Genomic DNA, 17,357 nt, shown 5'->3' on the forward strand with positions numbered 1-17,357 from the left:
CCGAGTAGACAACGGTTAGAGAGATAAGGATCGAATGGCTAAAAACAACAGGAAAAATTAGATGAAGTAGGGAAGGGTACATGCTATTGTGTGTCTTGACCTTGCTGTGAGAAGAGGGAGAGTCGAGGGAGATTGAGAACTCAATGGATGGATGTGATCGAGATTGGGAATCAATTGTCTGCCTCCTATATACATGTTTATAGAGAGGCTAATGAAGTTGATGATTCTCTGGCAAAGAGGGGAATTTGTTTCAATCCCTTCAAGTTTCCAATACTTCATTTGTATAAGTCTGATGTAACTTTCTTTTAAGCAATAAACTTTCAGTACTCTTGTTTCTTAAAAAAAAAAGAGAGTCAAGGGAGCACCATGCCCTGTCTCACTCTCTTATGCAGCTCTAGTAGGGAAAGGGTTTTTGGGTTGAGAGAGAGTGTATGTATGTGTAAATGGAGCAGAATTGGACAAAAAGGGCAAATGAATATGCAAATTCAACATTTTCTTAAATTTGGAGGGATTTGAAATTACACCAAAGACCCTCCTCTAATTTGATGTATAGAATAAAATTAAACTAATTCATTCAGAGCTATATGTTAAAAAATTGTGTAGAGTTTTCTAAATTCACCAATATAATGGTAAATCTTAAAAAAACTACATTGCACACACACAAGGATCATTCTACATAGTGAGGATGGGAAAGAATACCACTACATGCTCAGCCAAGATAATCTGTAAACTTTAGTTGTTTTTGCTTCTTGGTATCAGAAATCTGAATTGGTTGCTTTTCTAATTTTCGCCCAAGACTTCCTAATTCCTCTCCTGTTACCACATCACTTGCTGTACTATTCATTGCATAAGCTGCTCCCATTTTCCTCCTGCAATCCTTGCTCACTATATCGTGGTCCACCACTACAACACAACAAAAAGCAAATTACATAAATACTTTTTAAAAGGGAAGACAAGAAAAGTAAATATAAATTTGTGCTAGTGAATGTGAATGTAAGATCGGGAATTTACCGAGCCCGACTGACCGATGCGGTCCTGGTCCAAGTATGGGTCCAAGATTTGAACCCGACCCTGTTATTTTTAAATATTAAATTATAGTTCTTATATATAAATTTATAAAGGTTAATATAATAATATATACATACTCCTTTATCTTCTTTCGGCACTCTTTTATATATCTATATATATAAATGCTGAGATTAGTCCACTAGCTCATATGAACATATGAGTTCATATCAGCCCAATGGCCCAGATTGAATTTGGACCGATGTGACGGTCACAACCTTATTTCGTATTTTAATTTTAATTTTTTTTACAAATCCAAATAACTTGAAATTTTAGACGTATGTTCTTCAAAAATAGAATAATCTAAAAAAAATTCAAAAAAAAAATTTACAAGAAATAAATTAACTAAAATACCGCTGAAAAGTTTTAAGGGTATTTTGGTCAATTTATTTATTGCGAATTAATTTTTAAATATTTTTATTAGGTGCGCCTTGATGAGAATAATGAATGCTTAAAATTTCAAGTTATTTGGATTTGTATAAAAAAACATTAAAATTCAAATACAAAATGAAGTTGTAACTGTCAGATCGGCACAGATTCAATCTAGGTCGTTGAGCTCATATGAGCTAGTGGGCTAATCTCAACATTATATATATATATATATATATATATATATATATATATATATATATATATATATATATATATATAGGAAGTTACTACAAAACGCCTATAGCTGAAAATGAACAGTGATTTCTCCTACCCTCATCACCATCCAAACTTCATCATATGGTCACAGTTATCCAGTCGTGTTTCATTTTTCATTTTTTTTTTACTAATCGGAATGATCTGAAATTTGGAGCCTGTGTACGTCTTAGTGAGACACACCTAATAAAAATATGAAAAAAATAATTTATAAAATATAATTTGCCCAAAATACCCCCAAAAATTTGGATTATTTTAGACAATTTATATTTTACGAATTATTTTTTTCATATTTTTATTAGGTACTTCTCACTAAGATGTACACACGCTCCAAATTTCAAGTAATTTGGATTTGTAGAAAAAAATTGAAAAGTGAAACACTACCAAACAACTGTGACCGTGCGATGAAGTTTGGATGGTGATGAGAAGTGAAATCACTGTTCATTTTCACCTATAAACATGAGGAAGAGTTTTCCACATATGTATATATATATATATATATATATATATATATATATATATATATATATATATATATATATAGGGAAAAGATGGGATTAGCCCACTAGCTCATATGAACATATGAGCCCAACGTCTCAGATTGAACCTAGGCCAATTTGACGATCACAGATGTTCGGTAGTGTTTGAATTTTAGTTTTTTTTCTACGAATCCAAATCACTTGAAACTTTACATAAAATAAATTGATCAAAATACCCCCGAAAAGTTTTGAGGGGTATTTTGGTCATTATTTTTTGCGAATAATTTTTTTATATATTTTTATTAGGTGCGCCTTGATGAGAAGAACACACACCTAAAATTTCAAATAATTTGGATCAGTAAAAAAATAAATAAAATTCAACTACTACCGGACATCCGTGATCATCAGATCGGCCCAGATTCAATCTAAGCCGTTGGGCTCATATGTTCATATGAGCTAATGGGCTAATCCCATCTTTTCCCACTATATATATATATATATAAGTGAGGTTTGTATAAAGCCGAGGCTCTAAACAATCAAAGTAAAGCGCACTTTCAAAAAGGGTCAAGAAATGTGGTTTCAATACTGAAAATCTTTGTGATAGCCTTAAAATATATTTTTATTTTTTAATTATAAAATTTTAAACTTCAAAAATAGTGTAGATTGAACAAATCTATAAAAACTTGAAAATCTTGAAAATTGACGATCCAAAAATGTATTACAAGACACTATTTCCAAAACTTGAAATTCATTTTTTTCTCATGTCCATGCATCTTGATGTCGAGATGATCAATTTGATGATATTTGGGCATCAAAACAACTTCTAGTGAAAGTTTTTAGGTGGGCTCTAATTTGATTGTTTAGAGCCTCGCCTGTATATAAACTTTTTCATATATATATATATATATATATATATATATATACTTTTTAAAGGTTATATATATTAAAATAATATATAAATTTTTCATTTTTCTTTGGAAATCTTCTTATTAGTCTTAAAATAAGAAATTTGATGAATTATTGCCCAAATCTTCTTATTAGCTATAATTTTTAGTAATTTTTTGGTACATGTTTTTAGGTAATTTTTTAATTCTTAACTATTTTTTTATTTTTTCTATGTATAATATGTCGGGTCCCGGTACTGATCCTCTAAATAAATTCTGGTTTGGATCCGGGTAACATGTATGGAATTCAGGTCCAGGTCTAGATGGACTCGGACCATACCCGACCCGTTCCCACCCCTATGTGAATGGGTATATTAATCACATAGTTTCAATCCATAATATATTAGACTGACCTGGTTTTGGATAATCTCTTCCTATGACACAGTTTGCTTTGATCTGGACTTCCAACGGTGCAGTCCAAGGCTCATATATATAATCTTCAGGCATATCTGTTACTTGTTATAGGCATCAAAATAATGTGAGGATCATTAAATAAGAAAGCGTCAAGAAATTTATGACAAGGATGTCATATGTTGTAAACAACCAAGGTATCCACCATTCATTCTCAATGATGGATGATCGAGATTAGCATTACAAGTAATATAGGTCATCAAGAACTCTGGTGGACATCCACCAAACATTATTTAGACTTGAGAACAAAAGGTGGATATTAATGTTGTGTACCATGCACCATGCACAGAATGCGCGTGGTGGAATGTTTCATCCATGGACAAGCTCACCAAATGGAAAAAAAAGCTTCTCACCTTTTAGAACAGGGATAAAATGGCGAATGTAAATTCCACTAGGATCATACTTTTTTGCAAAGGAGGTTGGAGAATATATGCGGTTATACTGAAAGGTCACACCATCCCGTAAAGAAACCCATCAGATTTCTGTTGCTTGTTATCGAGAATATTTGATGTTATCAAAATATATTACAGAATAGTAACTCTGGGAAATTCAATAAAGAAAAGTCTTGCAGAATAGTTAGTGGCGAACCTGATAGAAGAATGATGAACACGAAAGCCACAACCAATTACCATTATTTATAGCCCAATCTGAATCAATGAGTAATCTCTCGAAAACATCACGGCCCTTTTCCCAATGAACAAACTAAAGGGAAAAGGAATAAATTTACATTAGTAGGAATTAAAAAGAACATACAAGTAGTTTTGTGAAGATACATCAACAAATTTAGAGTAAATTGACAAAAGATACACCAATAAATTGTGCACATTAATTATAAAATAATATCAGATATGAAAATACAAAGGCACACCATTACATCAATCGAGTGACATAATTTTACAAATTCTTTTCCTAATGTTGGTTAGTTGTCCATTCTATACATATATTTAAGCTTCCTTATAACAAGTCCTGGTGCTCTTTCTTTTTCAAGTAATATTCAATTTAGTATCAAAAATTTAAGGTCTAAAGTCTTAGCAACCTCTTACTTATTGAAAAAAGGAGAAGCCTCAACAACCTCTCTTAGAAAAGCTCAAGCTTTCTTTCCAACTGAAAAAGTTGAAACCAATCTAACACATTTACTCCAGCATTAATGATATAGAAACCTGGTTGATGAAGAGTTTTGAAGTTTTCAAAGAAAACTTTGAACACATCCACATAAGATTAAGAATAACCAACTGGCATACCAACAGAATCAGCACTACAAGAAATATGCATTTCATTAAGAGGAAAACAGAATAAATGCTTCACATTATTTAACTTATTTTATATAAAATTTTTATTGGACTAACACTACAATGGAAGATAGTAGAGATGATGAGCTAACATGAATATACCAGATCCCCACGAGTCAAAAAACATGCAACAGCATGGCGGGCAAGATGATGCATCCAACCCCACTTCCGGAGCTACAACAGAAATATGCAAAAATTGAAAAAAAAGAGAGTAAAAAAACAGTGTAAAAATACAAACAAGTTATGAGAATTGCACTCATCTACGCAAATACGCAATATGACAAAGCACAAAGGAATAAATTTAAAGACACCATCTATTAGTAACTCACCTGAACCATCACAGCATCAATCCAAGGATATCCTGTCTGCGCTTCTCTCCAAGCAATAAACAGTTTATCATCACCACTCCAAGGTATCTGTACATGCATGCATGGTTTGTTAGGATTGTAATTGGAAAATTAAGGAATCATTTTGCTCTTACAAGAATGGAACTGTACATAAGCCTTTCTAACAAGTCCATGGGAAATCCTATGTTCATGAACCTTGAAGAATTGCGAAAAGTTGCCGGATGAGGGAACAATTTGGTGGAATTGAATAATTGTAAAATTCGCCTTCACAAGATGTTAAACAGCAACATAGGGTTTACAAATATGGCTGCATACACAGTAAGATTGTGATAGAAATCCATAATATAGGGCATGCATGTTCATATTTAGTAGGTGCATGCTATGTTGCATGGACACACTTGTGTTTGTGTCAAACATGGGTCCAAGGCATCAGTCTTCATGCCACGAAGAATAGGATTAGTCATCAGAGTTATATTATAAAGAGAATAAGGTCCAACATTGTTTATTTATAATTCCATATTGCTTTAAGGAGCCAAAAAATTCAAGTATTCCTTTGTTGACTAAATTAATACATATTTTCAAATTTCATGTGTCTACTGAAAACAAAAAAAGAGTTCAATATTCTAAAATAATGTAATCAATGCTCAGTGAACAAGCAGAAGAATGTTGAAGAATCGTGTCGTTATGTCTCCATTTGTGTCCGACATAGGTAAGGAACCCAAATAAAACAATTCATGTAATATAGTCTGATGCTGTAGGAACCCTACGGCTTTCTAATTAACCCTGTGAGAAGTATTTCTGAAATTTTGGGTCTCAATTTTTCTCCTATGCGAAGTTGTAACTCCAAATTATTATGCATAGCAACAAAATTCAAAAGCCTAACCACACCTTTACTTGATTAATAAAATAATTTGAAATATATTTCCAGATGATATTTAATATTAAATACATTTCCAGACTGAAGTGTCGTGTTTGTACTTGTGCAGTTAACTAGGAAAAGTTCATACCTTCCAATAAGCACCCCTCAAAGGACGTACACAGGACAAACTTCTCACAAATATCTCATTAAACATCATAGTATAGAAAATGATATTGCCATAACCGATTTAGAAAGTAATCCTCAATTAGTTTCTTTTCATTTATCCACAATGAGAAACACTTCCTTAGAACTTGAAAGTACCATACATATTCAAAGATACTTCTCAAAATGAATATAATGGCAGGCCAATAAAGAGACCACATTCTTATGCCATTAAATAAACCATAGAAAGTGAGACAGAGCAAAATCGATAACACAGTTACCTGTTTGCATATCTTGTTCCCTTTCATCTGATCAAAATTGGGAGTGCCAATAGCTACAACATAGAAGAATTCTCGCCATAGTAACTGCATAAAAGTTTAACATTTGATGAATACATATTATCAACTTAGAGGCAAGAATCCACGAGTAGACAAAATGCCTGACCTGTCCGACAAGTGAGACTGGTGGTAAAGTATGCTTCTTGACCTCCTTGAAGACATCTTGGAGGCCTTGGTAAAATAACCTTGATGAAAGACAACCAAACTGCAAATGAAGTAATAGTACATTGGAGCCTATATATGAGGAAAACTCAATGTTTGAATTGGAGGTAACTCAGAGAAGACTAGAGGAATAGAGGCATAGGCAATGACAGGAGTATAGTAATTAGAGGAGTAGTTACTCACTTTCAAATATGGTGACAAGACAGTCGTGGCTGGATTTTCAAAGGAGGTAGGCTTCCCTTTTGGTTTCTCAAAGTTTGCAACCCAGTCCTGCTAGCCATGAAAGAAACCAAACATCAAGCTCATATATAAGAGTTAAGACAGATAAAATAAGTGGAAGGTAACAAATACTTAGCACAAAAAGCAAATATAAAAATATAGTAATGCAATAAATCCATGATATCTAGAGTGTCATAGTAAAGATCAATACAATATTGCATCTTCAGGGAGCATCAGAACATTTAATCAACTAACGTAAAACTAGTGAAAATGGTAGTAACGTCGGAAAAAAGAAGAAACCTTCCACCAAGGTAATTAACTTAAATCGAGAAGGTTCAAGTTGTTACGATGACACAATCCCAATTACAGATTGTGAAAAGATAAGGGACAAGGATCTAAACCACTTAACATTATGCTACAGCTGATAATACAAAATCTCCAAAGAACTTTGTTAACACATTACTAGCCCCAACTTTGTGCTCTAGAATATACTATAATCATTATCATCATCATCATCCAAGCCTTATCCCGATTATTTGGGCTTGGCTACATGAATCTTATTCCTCCATTCTTCTCTATCAAGGGTCATACTCTTAATAAGACAAAAAGCATAGGTTCAGGATTCGTGATAAGATGTGGCAAAGTTTTATGGTGGCTACCTACCAACACAATCCACCTCTTTTACCCAAGCTAGGGACGGGTTAAGGGAAAGTTTAAGGTCCTCACCATTATTAGACCATCAAAAAAGAATAGGTAAATAACTAAATAATGAGATTAAAAGTTTCATATGAACATAGAGTTCCTCCGGGGCATTCTGCTGAAGCTGATTTTCATATTGTGAGCCAATCTCAAGGTGCGTAACACTAGTAGAAGAATGAGAAAGAATTCGTAGTTCCCCATATCCTTGAGAATTCCAGACAGAAGTTTGGAGAATAAAGTCGCATCCTATAGCTAAACTTGTTTTTGCATGCCGTGCAAAATTTGCAATGCATTGTTCTCCCTTCTAATTGATCATCTGAACCCATGTTTGGAGAAGTTGTTCAGCCCCAGGACTCAGCAAAATTTGCAACCCCTGATCTCCTTTTCTGCATGCCATGAAAAGTTTGCAATACTACAATTTTATATGATTTGAAGGGAAATTTGGACTGCAAGAAATACACTTGTGACCTTTTTACAAAAAAGAGAATTGTCCTTATTTACTTCTCAATTTTTGGGTCTCACATGTGATATATGTGCAACCAAAGTGAGGCCTTGAATAGCAGATCTAAAAAGAAGGTGTGCGAATTTCTTTTTTCTTTTTTTCTTTTTTTTTTTTTTTGAAGGGTTGAGTGGTGTATGTGTATTGCGCAATGGAAGCGTGGTGTTATATCATTGGTGGAAGTAAATTCTATGACATTGTCGTAATCATCCACATTACAACCACTCAAGCCAATGTTTGAATCACAACCGTGCAGAATTCTCATTAACCAAAATGAGGAATATGACAGGTATGATTGACTAGGGTGTATAAGATCACAAATACCTGTAAAAATGGTATGACACAAATACTCATACAAATTGAATAAAAGGAAATCTATCTCCTATCCCCAAATTATAGTCCGCCTATGGAAAAAAACCAGATCTTTTTTGGAATATAAAATCCAATAATTTTAATTTTTCTTAAAAACCACCCACTTGTTTTTTAAGTGTTTTTGGACCAAAAAAACTATCTCACAATGCTAAAATAAAATGAAGACAATAGCATAAAAGAAAGAAAAATGTCCCCCCTAAAATTCCCCTTAAAATAGTTCCTAAAACTTTTGAATTTTCCCTCTTCTCTTGGATAAAAAAGACAAACTGTCATTTTTCATGTGACTTTAAATCCCATTGATTTGTAGTTTTATATGTCACTAGGGCTCATATTTTTCCCTCAAATCCCTTTTTCCCTTCACTTTCCTCCCTTCTTTGTCTCTTTTTGTTGAGTTTTTCAGGTTTCTTAATCCAACATTCAAGAATAAGACGAATCTGTACAGTGACTGTTGTAACAAAGTTCTTTTCTTTGGATTAAGAGGGATTTGGGATTTGACCTAGAAAGTATTTTAAGATCTTTGAGAGTTTTTGTGATGTAATAAATAGGCCAAAAACAAAAACAAACAATAATAAAAACAAAAATAAAGGGGGAGAGAGTATACACTCTTTCAGGCTCTACACAGTATGTCTCAAAAATCTTTTCATTAGACCCAAAATAAATTGTCTTTAATGGGTTTATAATGGTTTTTTATTTATCTCTTTTACTATGTTTTTAAGTAGTAAAATTAGGTTTAGGTTATATAGTCTTTTATTTATTTAAGTTAGAGTATCTAGGTCTTTTTTAGTTGTAGAATATCAAATGGTAAATTTCGAAGTTTAATTCAAATAGACGAATGGATAGAAGTTAATTGTGGTTAGAGTTTTTAAAAACAAAGTTGGGTTTAGGGGGTTTTTTTCTGTATATAGAGACCACATATAAAGAGGAGAAAAAGCTTGCAAAGGTTCAACAATGGAAGGTGGTTTTGTGGCTGATGCGAAACCAAAAAGACCAGAACTTTATAGGAGAAATAACTCATTTTGTGGTATATGCTTGTACAATTGCAACTCTCAGTAGATCTCTCTTTGGTTATGACTTTAGTATTTAATGTATAATTTTGCAAGTTTTTTATAAATTCAATGATTCCTTTATCCTGCATTTCTTTGGTTTTGTGAGGGGTATTTTGATCCAAATACATTTTCAAAATCCGTGTGGGATTTGTTGAAAAAAATTAAAATGACATAGTTTATTCAATATTTCTTTAAAAAATTAAGTTTTATGAAAGGAGGCTTACAATATGGGGGTAGGAAGTAAAGATTTCTTTAGAATAAAAACAAAGACCAAGATACACATAATAATTACATCTTACCATTAGGTCTTGGATCTCTTCCCCAAGTTGGAATGGGTTTGGGTATCAACAAGAGAGATTTAACATGTCATGTCATAATTAGATGGATCATTCTAAAATTGTGTGCTGAAAGCTAAAAATCCATATCTATAGTTTAGAACAATTTTTTCACTCATATTTCTCAATGCTGGGGGTTAATGTTTTAAAACTAGGCTCAGACCTTGGACTCAGCTCTAGCCAAAATTGGGTTACTCAACTGAGTCCTAAACAAGCCTAAAACATGCGAAGAAATTATAATTAAAGATCAGTAAAAACAAATGATAGAAGTTATTAAATGTCTATAAAAGATGAAAATAGTATATAAATGATGGTTTGTTGAAAATTCTGATTTATACCTTGCAATATTTCAGAAAAAAAAAAAAAAGGAAAAACAAAAACTTGGCACATGTAATAAGAAAAATCATTTAGGAACATGTAATAGAAATATCACATAAGAACATATTTTTAAGGAAAATCATGTAAATATAAGGACAAATTTCTGAATCATATAAGTAATTTTTTAATAAAATTTGTGATTTTTCAAGAGTTCTTAACACAGATGAGTTGGGCACTAGAACTTGCCTCTACAGTAGGCCAAGGCCAAGTTACTTGACCGAGTATCAATCGACTCGCCTGAGTTTTTTAACACTGTTGGGGGAGTAAAAGATCAATGATGATCATTTCTAACTGGTATCTAATTACCAACATTCTTGATGAGAAAACTATTACTCTTTGGTAAATATGACAGGAAGAAGTATATATACTTATTTTTTCATAGAAAAACCATGTGAATCGGGAGTTGTGGATGTATGTCCGATACAAGACCAGTATTTCGAAAGGAGCATATTGAATTATGTTTGAAAAACAATCACCTTACGGTATTCATTTCAAAAACAATTGATTGACTTACAAGTTTGCCCTAGATACCAGGCACCACTTAATAAAGCAAAGCAACAAGCAAACACCGCCTTGATTGTGTCAATAAAAAATAAATGAGTTTTAAATAATTACTTAAGTAGAAATACTCCATAGTTCTTTTGCCACTAAGGTCAATTGCAGAACAACAGGCCATAATGAACACCTACATTTCCACTAGCATGCACATTGCAGTCTTGGTTATCATCACATATAATATCTCTTGGTTATCATCATATATAATATCTCAAAATAAGCGCTTTGTGAATGATATTCAACTAGTTCCCACGCTACCATCTCATGTACAAATAGAATGTCACAAAGTGATTTACATATGATGTCTTGAGGGGCATTATTGTCCACTGATCTTTTTCTTTTTTTTAATTGTCCAAAAGAACTGGGGTCATTTATCTGAACCAAGTGAGTAGTTAAACCTTTTCTTATGCATCAAATTGTACATATATCTCAATTTTTACCATAACATGATTATGGAAGCAACTTCCACAAAGGAAATACCAAACCAAATCCATCACATCAACTACCCAGAAAACATTTTTCTTTGTTGAATACTGCTTGCATGATTCATAGAGCTCTATTATTCCTGCAGGAAATCCAAAGTTATGTGGCACACATATATTGTCTATCGTGAGCTCATTTTCAGTAAAGAGTAACAAGAGAAATTATTTATTTACTGCATGTATTACTCTTAAATGAGTTGTGCTGAATCGATCCTCTTATGAAAGACAAGTCCTTACTTTATCCATAAGTGATGCTTTCAACCTCTTTAGTGCCTCTGATTCACCCCCACGAAATGGGGAATATTCTTCCTGCAAAGAAATATATATTGCAAAACAAATTGATGAATCACATCATTTGCCTAACAAAACTGCTTAACAAAAATCAACTGCAACAATTATTCAATTTTTTCACAATAAGGTTGATCACGACCTGTTTCACATCTGCATATCCAAGTTCTTCAATGGTAGGAACATTAGACACTTCAGAGTCCTCAATATTTCCCAAAGGAGGAAGTGAAGATATTGTATTGGCATGTGGTGGAGAAGGTATGCCAACAATCCTTAAGAAAGATTGATAGGTCAATGGTGGCTTTCCGCCATTCTGTTTAATAGTAAGGATTTGCATTAATGCCAAGAGATGATACCAATAAATTTGTAGATAACTCACACTAGGCAGGCTACACTTAAAGAAAGCATAACGGATTGGTCAATATTGAATAATCATAGCAATAGATGAAAGGTTGATAGTCCCAAATTGCATTCTGGAGCAGCTTCTCATTATCAGTAACAAGCAACACACATATATAGTCTTATAAAATGCAATTTTGTGTTAGCAAATTTTGATGACATGGAAACAGTTTAACCATATACCCAAAGTGTAGCAGCTCTAGCTACACCACCAGCTTGTAGACAATAATAAAAAACTTACCATGAATTCCTTTTCTCATGATTTCTTGCTGATGTTGTTGGATACAAAAAAAGTCATGAGTTATGGACAGGAATGGAGAAAGCATATTCCAATTTAGTTTTCATAAATATAAAATAATAACAGACAAATAAACGAAGGAGTCATGAACATCAAAATCATTATGTATGCTTTAGAATCCTTTTTCAGCTAAGTAGCTGGAATCTACTAAGCAAGAAACAGAAATTCACAGGTACACCTTAAAGTGCCAATTTGTATCTGTCAACTTGAAGAAATTGTTTTGAGAATGACAGCCAACAATAATAACATCCCAATTTTATCTAGTCAAGGATTCAGAGGATTCATTTTCCATGTTAAGTCAAAAGCCACATTTATCAAAAGAAATCTCAACAATCACAAGATCCTACTTATAGGAGTAGCCAAGACAACCATCTTCTACAGTTTTTTTTTTTTTTTTGCCTTGTATATTTGTTTACTTTAAAGTTATCAACCTTACAAGATGAACCTAGTCATTTATGAAAGAAACAAAGCACTGAAGCTCAAATGATAAGCAGAATTTTGAAGACAGATATATGATTTAAAGTGAACGAAAAATCCACAGCTCCAAATATATTTACCTTTTTAATGACTTCCCTGGGGTCAAATAAAGTATGGCTGACAGGGGAAAAAACCTCAATTCCAGTGTGGGAGGCAAAATCCTGTAAGAACCCCCACCACACCCCCAGCCCCCCAAACCAAAAAAAAAAAACAGATTCAATGTCAGGAAACAAGGAATGCAGGTTGAATTGCTAAAAGTCAACACAGGGGATTCAGATGTTCTAAACTTCAACCAAAAATCATTTTTTATCATTAAATTCAACTGAACACCATGAGCACAACCTCAAAACAAATGTGGATTTAAAAACAGATATAATTACATTATCACTTTTCCACATAAAAATCGCTGAGCAAATTTGGATACAATGACTTCCTGATATGTTGACTTACTGCTAGGCTGACAATCCAATGTGCACGTGGCAGCAGGTAGTACAACATTCAAGCAGCAAGGTGGATATGTAATTGTACAATCTCTTCAGAAAATCATTACCTTCTAAACAAACATATAAAACGGCAGATGATAAAGCCAGAGAAGCATGGCATAAAACTCGGGAATAACAATACATGCTACAGAAGCTTAGGTTCATTATAAAAATTAAAAAGGCATCTAGAATCAGAAACTAATTCAGTTCTATCATTCACTGTGTAGGGATAGTAGCAATGGTCATAACTCGTAAGGCGATATGTCTGTTGAAAATCACTACAAAGACAGCCAGTCGGACCAGACCATGAAATAGGCAACAGAGTTTGGCAACTTAATTCAAAATAAAGAAGAGTGTAGCTTTAGTTGCTGAAAAGTCAAAGAAAGAGTGATGCCATTTGGTGGAATATCTCAGAAGGATGGTTTAGAGGGTAAAAGAGATTTACATTCAGTTACCACAGTAGTGGAGGTATCTGGATTCACCATTTATGATTTATGAATAGCACACTATTCCTCACAGAAACCTTAGGTTATCTGAGTTTGGTTCATGCTCGGGAGGTCTGAGAGAATAACAGATTCTCATTGACAAATGACAGGTCCTACGGGGGTAAGAGTGTAAAAAGATTAAAATATCCATAGGATAACAGACAAGAATAAACCAAAAGGTGAATAGGGTAAGCTACAATCTGAATATTACATGATACGATAGCTTTATGGATATTCTCAAAATCATGAACTGCAATCTCTAGTCACCTATGCATGCATGCTCTGTTGATGAGAAAAGATGGGAAACAGAAGGGAATATAGTCATAAGCTGTTTGTCAAGACTTTCTAATAGTCATAAGCTGTTTGTCTTCTGGTCATAATATAACTTACTAATTTGGGTTTCATATTGATCAAGATCACAGTCGAGAACTCATTCTCTCTTTCTTTGTGCTTGAAAAAATACCATATCGGAAGAGGCAAGAAGGAGCAGCTTGGGGTTGTATCAACTTCTATTTAATGGGGCACTTTGGACAAGGAGCTGTGAGAGCTGGTTTCTGAGTTGTCAACTATCAAATTGTTATTGATTAATATTCCCTTCTTCTAAGGGGATTCCATGATCATTGATCCCATTTTGTAGCGCATATGTATGTATATGGACTCGTACTCATCTACATTGAAGATGCATGTACTACATGAGAGCTAAACAAACTTGAAAGATGCCACTACTGATACATATCACCATTATCTTTATATAATCACCATTCTATGCTGCTATAAACTGAAAATCAAGGTGGATGGGAATAGGTTCCATGGAAGATGCCACTACTGATACATATCACCATTATCTTTATATAATCACCATTCTATGCTGCTATAAACTGAAAATCAAGGTAGATGGGAATATGCTCCAACAATTACATCACGCATCGTACACAGAAAAATAATTGAGAAATTTATCAAAATAAACTTAAAATTTCAACTAACATTTCATCCATTTATAAGTTTCTACAAGGCATCAACCTTATACTGTATAAGTAAGGTGCACCTCAAAAGTCCACCCAAAACGTTGTTCGGCGCCAAAAATCCTCGTGATGGAAAAAAGTATCTTTTCACCCCTAATATGAAATTTAAATCTCAGAAAATGCTGTAGAACAAGCAGATCTATAAGAACTCGAAATTTTTGAAAATGGACGGTCTAGATCATGTGTAACAAGATGCATTATTTTTAAGACATGAAATATATTTTTCTTTCATAACTATACAAATCAAGGTCGAGATGATCAATTGTAGAGTTTTTTGACATTCGAACAACCTTTTTTAGTGGATTTTTAAGGTGCACCCCACTTCCATTGGATAGTTTTTAGTGGATTTTTGAGTCGCACCTCACTTCTATAGTGTATTTTTCAGTGGATTTTTCAGGTATACTTCACTTTATAAGGTTTCTGCCTTTTTCCTTTACAAATATACAACTAAATATCAACCATTGTAACTCATGATTAGTGTCCTTTGATGAACTTCTTGAAATTAAATTTAAAAAGTGGGTAAGTTGTTAACTAGTTCATCTCTTAGATACTCTTCTGATAATTTTTCCAAAAAAAAAAAGTCAGACATAAAAGAAAATATACATATAGAATGAGACAATTTAGCTTTGGTACAAGGCCACAATTAACTCTAACAGTTGGATGTGAAATTGGATGGTTGCATTTGTTCGACCAAGTACAAATTATTTCTAATAAATTATCTCTAAGAAAATACACAGAGAACTTAGTTTCTAGAAAAGGAGAAAGAATGCCACAAACCTGGACTTGACCATCCCGAGTTAGTGAATATGGCTCAGTGTCAAATTCAAAACAAAGCCTCCCAATATTCCACTACAAGCATTCAACAGAGAATCAAAGAATCAGAACCAAAAAGCATATCAAACCGAAAAAATATACCAGAATTCAAAAAAAAAAAATATAAAAACAAATTACCCGGTTCAAAAGTCGCTTAATGGTATGAACAGGGTCTCCATTAAAAAGCAAGAGACGAGAACCAAGTGCTTTCAAGCTGGAGTCGAGATCGGAAAGACTCTCGAGCAAGAATTGAATTCGATTGAGAGCCGATTTTTTCGAACCAGGTGAGAAGGCAGAGGTATCTGGGTTAAGGTAAAGAGGGTCGAGTACAAATACAGGGTAAAGGTGCTTGGCATTCTTGGTAGCATAGTCTAGGGCTGGGTTATCATGGATCCGGAGCCCCTTCCTAAACCACATCAGAGAATTGACCTCCATTTCTCTCACTTTTTTATCTCACTCTCAACTTTCGCTCAGTTTTTTTGCCATTGAAGGGAAATTTAGAAATGAGAGTGAGAAAGAGGCGAGCGGTGTTCTTGTATTTTTTAATTTGTTTCAAGCGGATGAAATCAGAGCACGTCGTTGATTGTTCCGACGGGTGGTTTAAGAAATGCGTGGGGCACCCAAGAATTCATTCGGATCGGTGAATATGTGAATCGGTGAATCGGTTATTTGAGTTATAAATCTGTCGAATGAGTCGTATTAAATTTTAAAAAAATTAAAAAAAAATATTAAAATTTATTATAAATATTATTTTTTAAAAATTCAATAAAAAATAGTAATACTACCTTATTAATTTTTATTTTTTTATTAATATATAAATATTGAGATGTTTTTTTCCTTTATGAACTTATGTTAATCATTGAATTTGCATCCCACAATAAAAAAATCATATAATTATCATGGATGAAGTATATAATCATACATAGACTACACTAAAGAATTGATTAAATCGATAAAAAAATTCCCACCAAAATCTTAAATTGACAAAAAACCCTAATCTGTTAAAAAAAACCCGAATTATTACAACCTAACTAACTATAATCCAAAATTATTACAAGCTAACTAATTATAATATTATATACTGAAATTGATAATGTTGGTTCACATTTTATAGTTATTTTATTATACAAATAATAACAAATCCAAAATATCTTATAATATCATCTAATTTAAAATGTATTATTGACACCTGTGAAAAAAATAATATATTACATAATTTATAATGTAAATAAATTAAAATAAATAAAATAAAAGATTTAGTTATCAACCTAGAAATAAATTCTAAAGTGGTATGAGTTAATGTTATTTTTTTCTCTTAAAATATCATCTAAACTAATGTTTTTTAATATTCAATAAACTAGAACTAGTATTATTTTTTATTTTCTTAATATCATATGAGCTAGTACTAATTTTTAATCTCAATTAACTACTTAATTAATTATTAATCATATAATGAAATAATCCAGTGAGATAATAATCTAATAGAATATTCATGTTTTATTTGAATAGGTAAATTCAGATTTCTTTTTGGTGGAAGATAGGGGTGGTGAGCACCCAATTATTATTTTTAATAATTGTTTTCCTTTTTTAATCATATAATTTAATTACCACCACCGGGTCGACTCGCCGTTTTTTAAATCCCTGATTATAACTATCAATTATAATATAGTATTATAATATTACATCAAAAATAATTTAAAAATATTAGAAAAAACTTTCGTATAATTTAGTGTATATAAAAATAATTATATTGACATAAATTTAGCAAAATTATATTTAAGTTATTAACATAAACAAACAACAATTT

At 32.6% G+C, this 17,357-nt stretch overlaps 1 protein-coding gene across 49 annotated transcripts; it reads right to left on the bottom strand.

Moving 5' to 3' along the window:
• Nucleotides 1-491: 491 nt before the first annotated feature.
• Nucleotides 492-16,022, bottom strand: UVR3 (DNA photolyase family protein). Of its 49 annotated transcripts, none has more exons than XM_088867721.1 (17): nucleotides 15,689-15,776; nucleotides 15,515-15,586; nucleotides 14,761-14,830; nucleotides 13,129-13,301; nucleotides 12,829-12,909; nucleotides 11,717-11,887; nucleotides 11,524-11,595; nucleotides 6,885-6,974; nucleotides 6,646-6,744; nucleotides 6,483-6,566; nucleotides 5,163-5,249; nucleotides 4,936-5,007; nucleotides 4,133-4,246; nucleotides 3,898-3,985; nucleotides 3,487-3,582; nucleotides 1,012-1,071; nucleotides 492-903 (listed from the first exon to the last, which is right to left on the bottom strand). In XM_088867721.1, the coding sequence occupies exons 4-17, from the start codon at nucleotides 13,144-13,146 to the stop codon at nucleotides 710-712; spliced, it is 1,326 nt and encodes a 441-aa protein (XP_088723847.1). In that variant the 5' UTR covers nucleotides 13,147-13,301; nucleotides 14,761-14,830; nucleotides 15,515-15,586; nucleotides 15,689-15,776; the 3' UTR covers nucleotides 492-709. The 49 variants fall into 49 exon arrangements, 18 of the variants coding, with proteins under 18 accessions (XP_088723847.1, XP_088723848.1, XP_088723849.1 ...); XM_088867722.1 differs by having other exon boundaries at nucleotides 14,736-14,830; XR_016056132.1 differs by lacking the exons at nucleotides 1,012-1,071; nucleotides 14,761-14,830 and adding an exon at nucleotides 4,588-4,648 and having other exon boundaries at nucleotides 6,885-6,971.
• Between the last annotated feature and the right edge of the window lie 1,335 nt (nucleotides 16,023-17,357).

The sequence above is a fragment of the Amborella trichopoda genome, chromosome 5 (genome assembly GCF_054954075.1).
Source record: "Amborella trichopoda isolate Santa Cruz 75 chromosome 5, AtrichopodaSantaCruz75HAP2 v2.0, whole genome shotgun sequence".
In the NCBI taxonomy this organism is placed as follows: domain Eukaryota; kingdom Viridiplantae; phylum Streptophyta; class Magnoliopsida; order Amborellales; family Amborellaceae; genus Amborella; species Amborella trichopoda.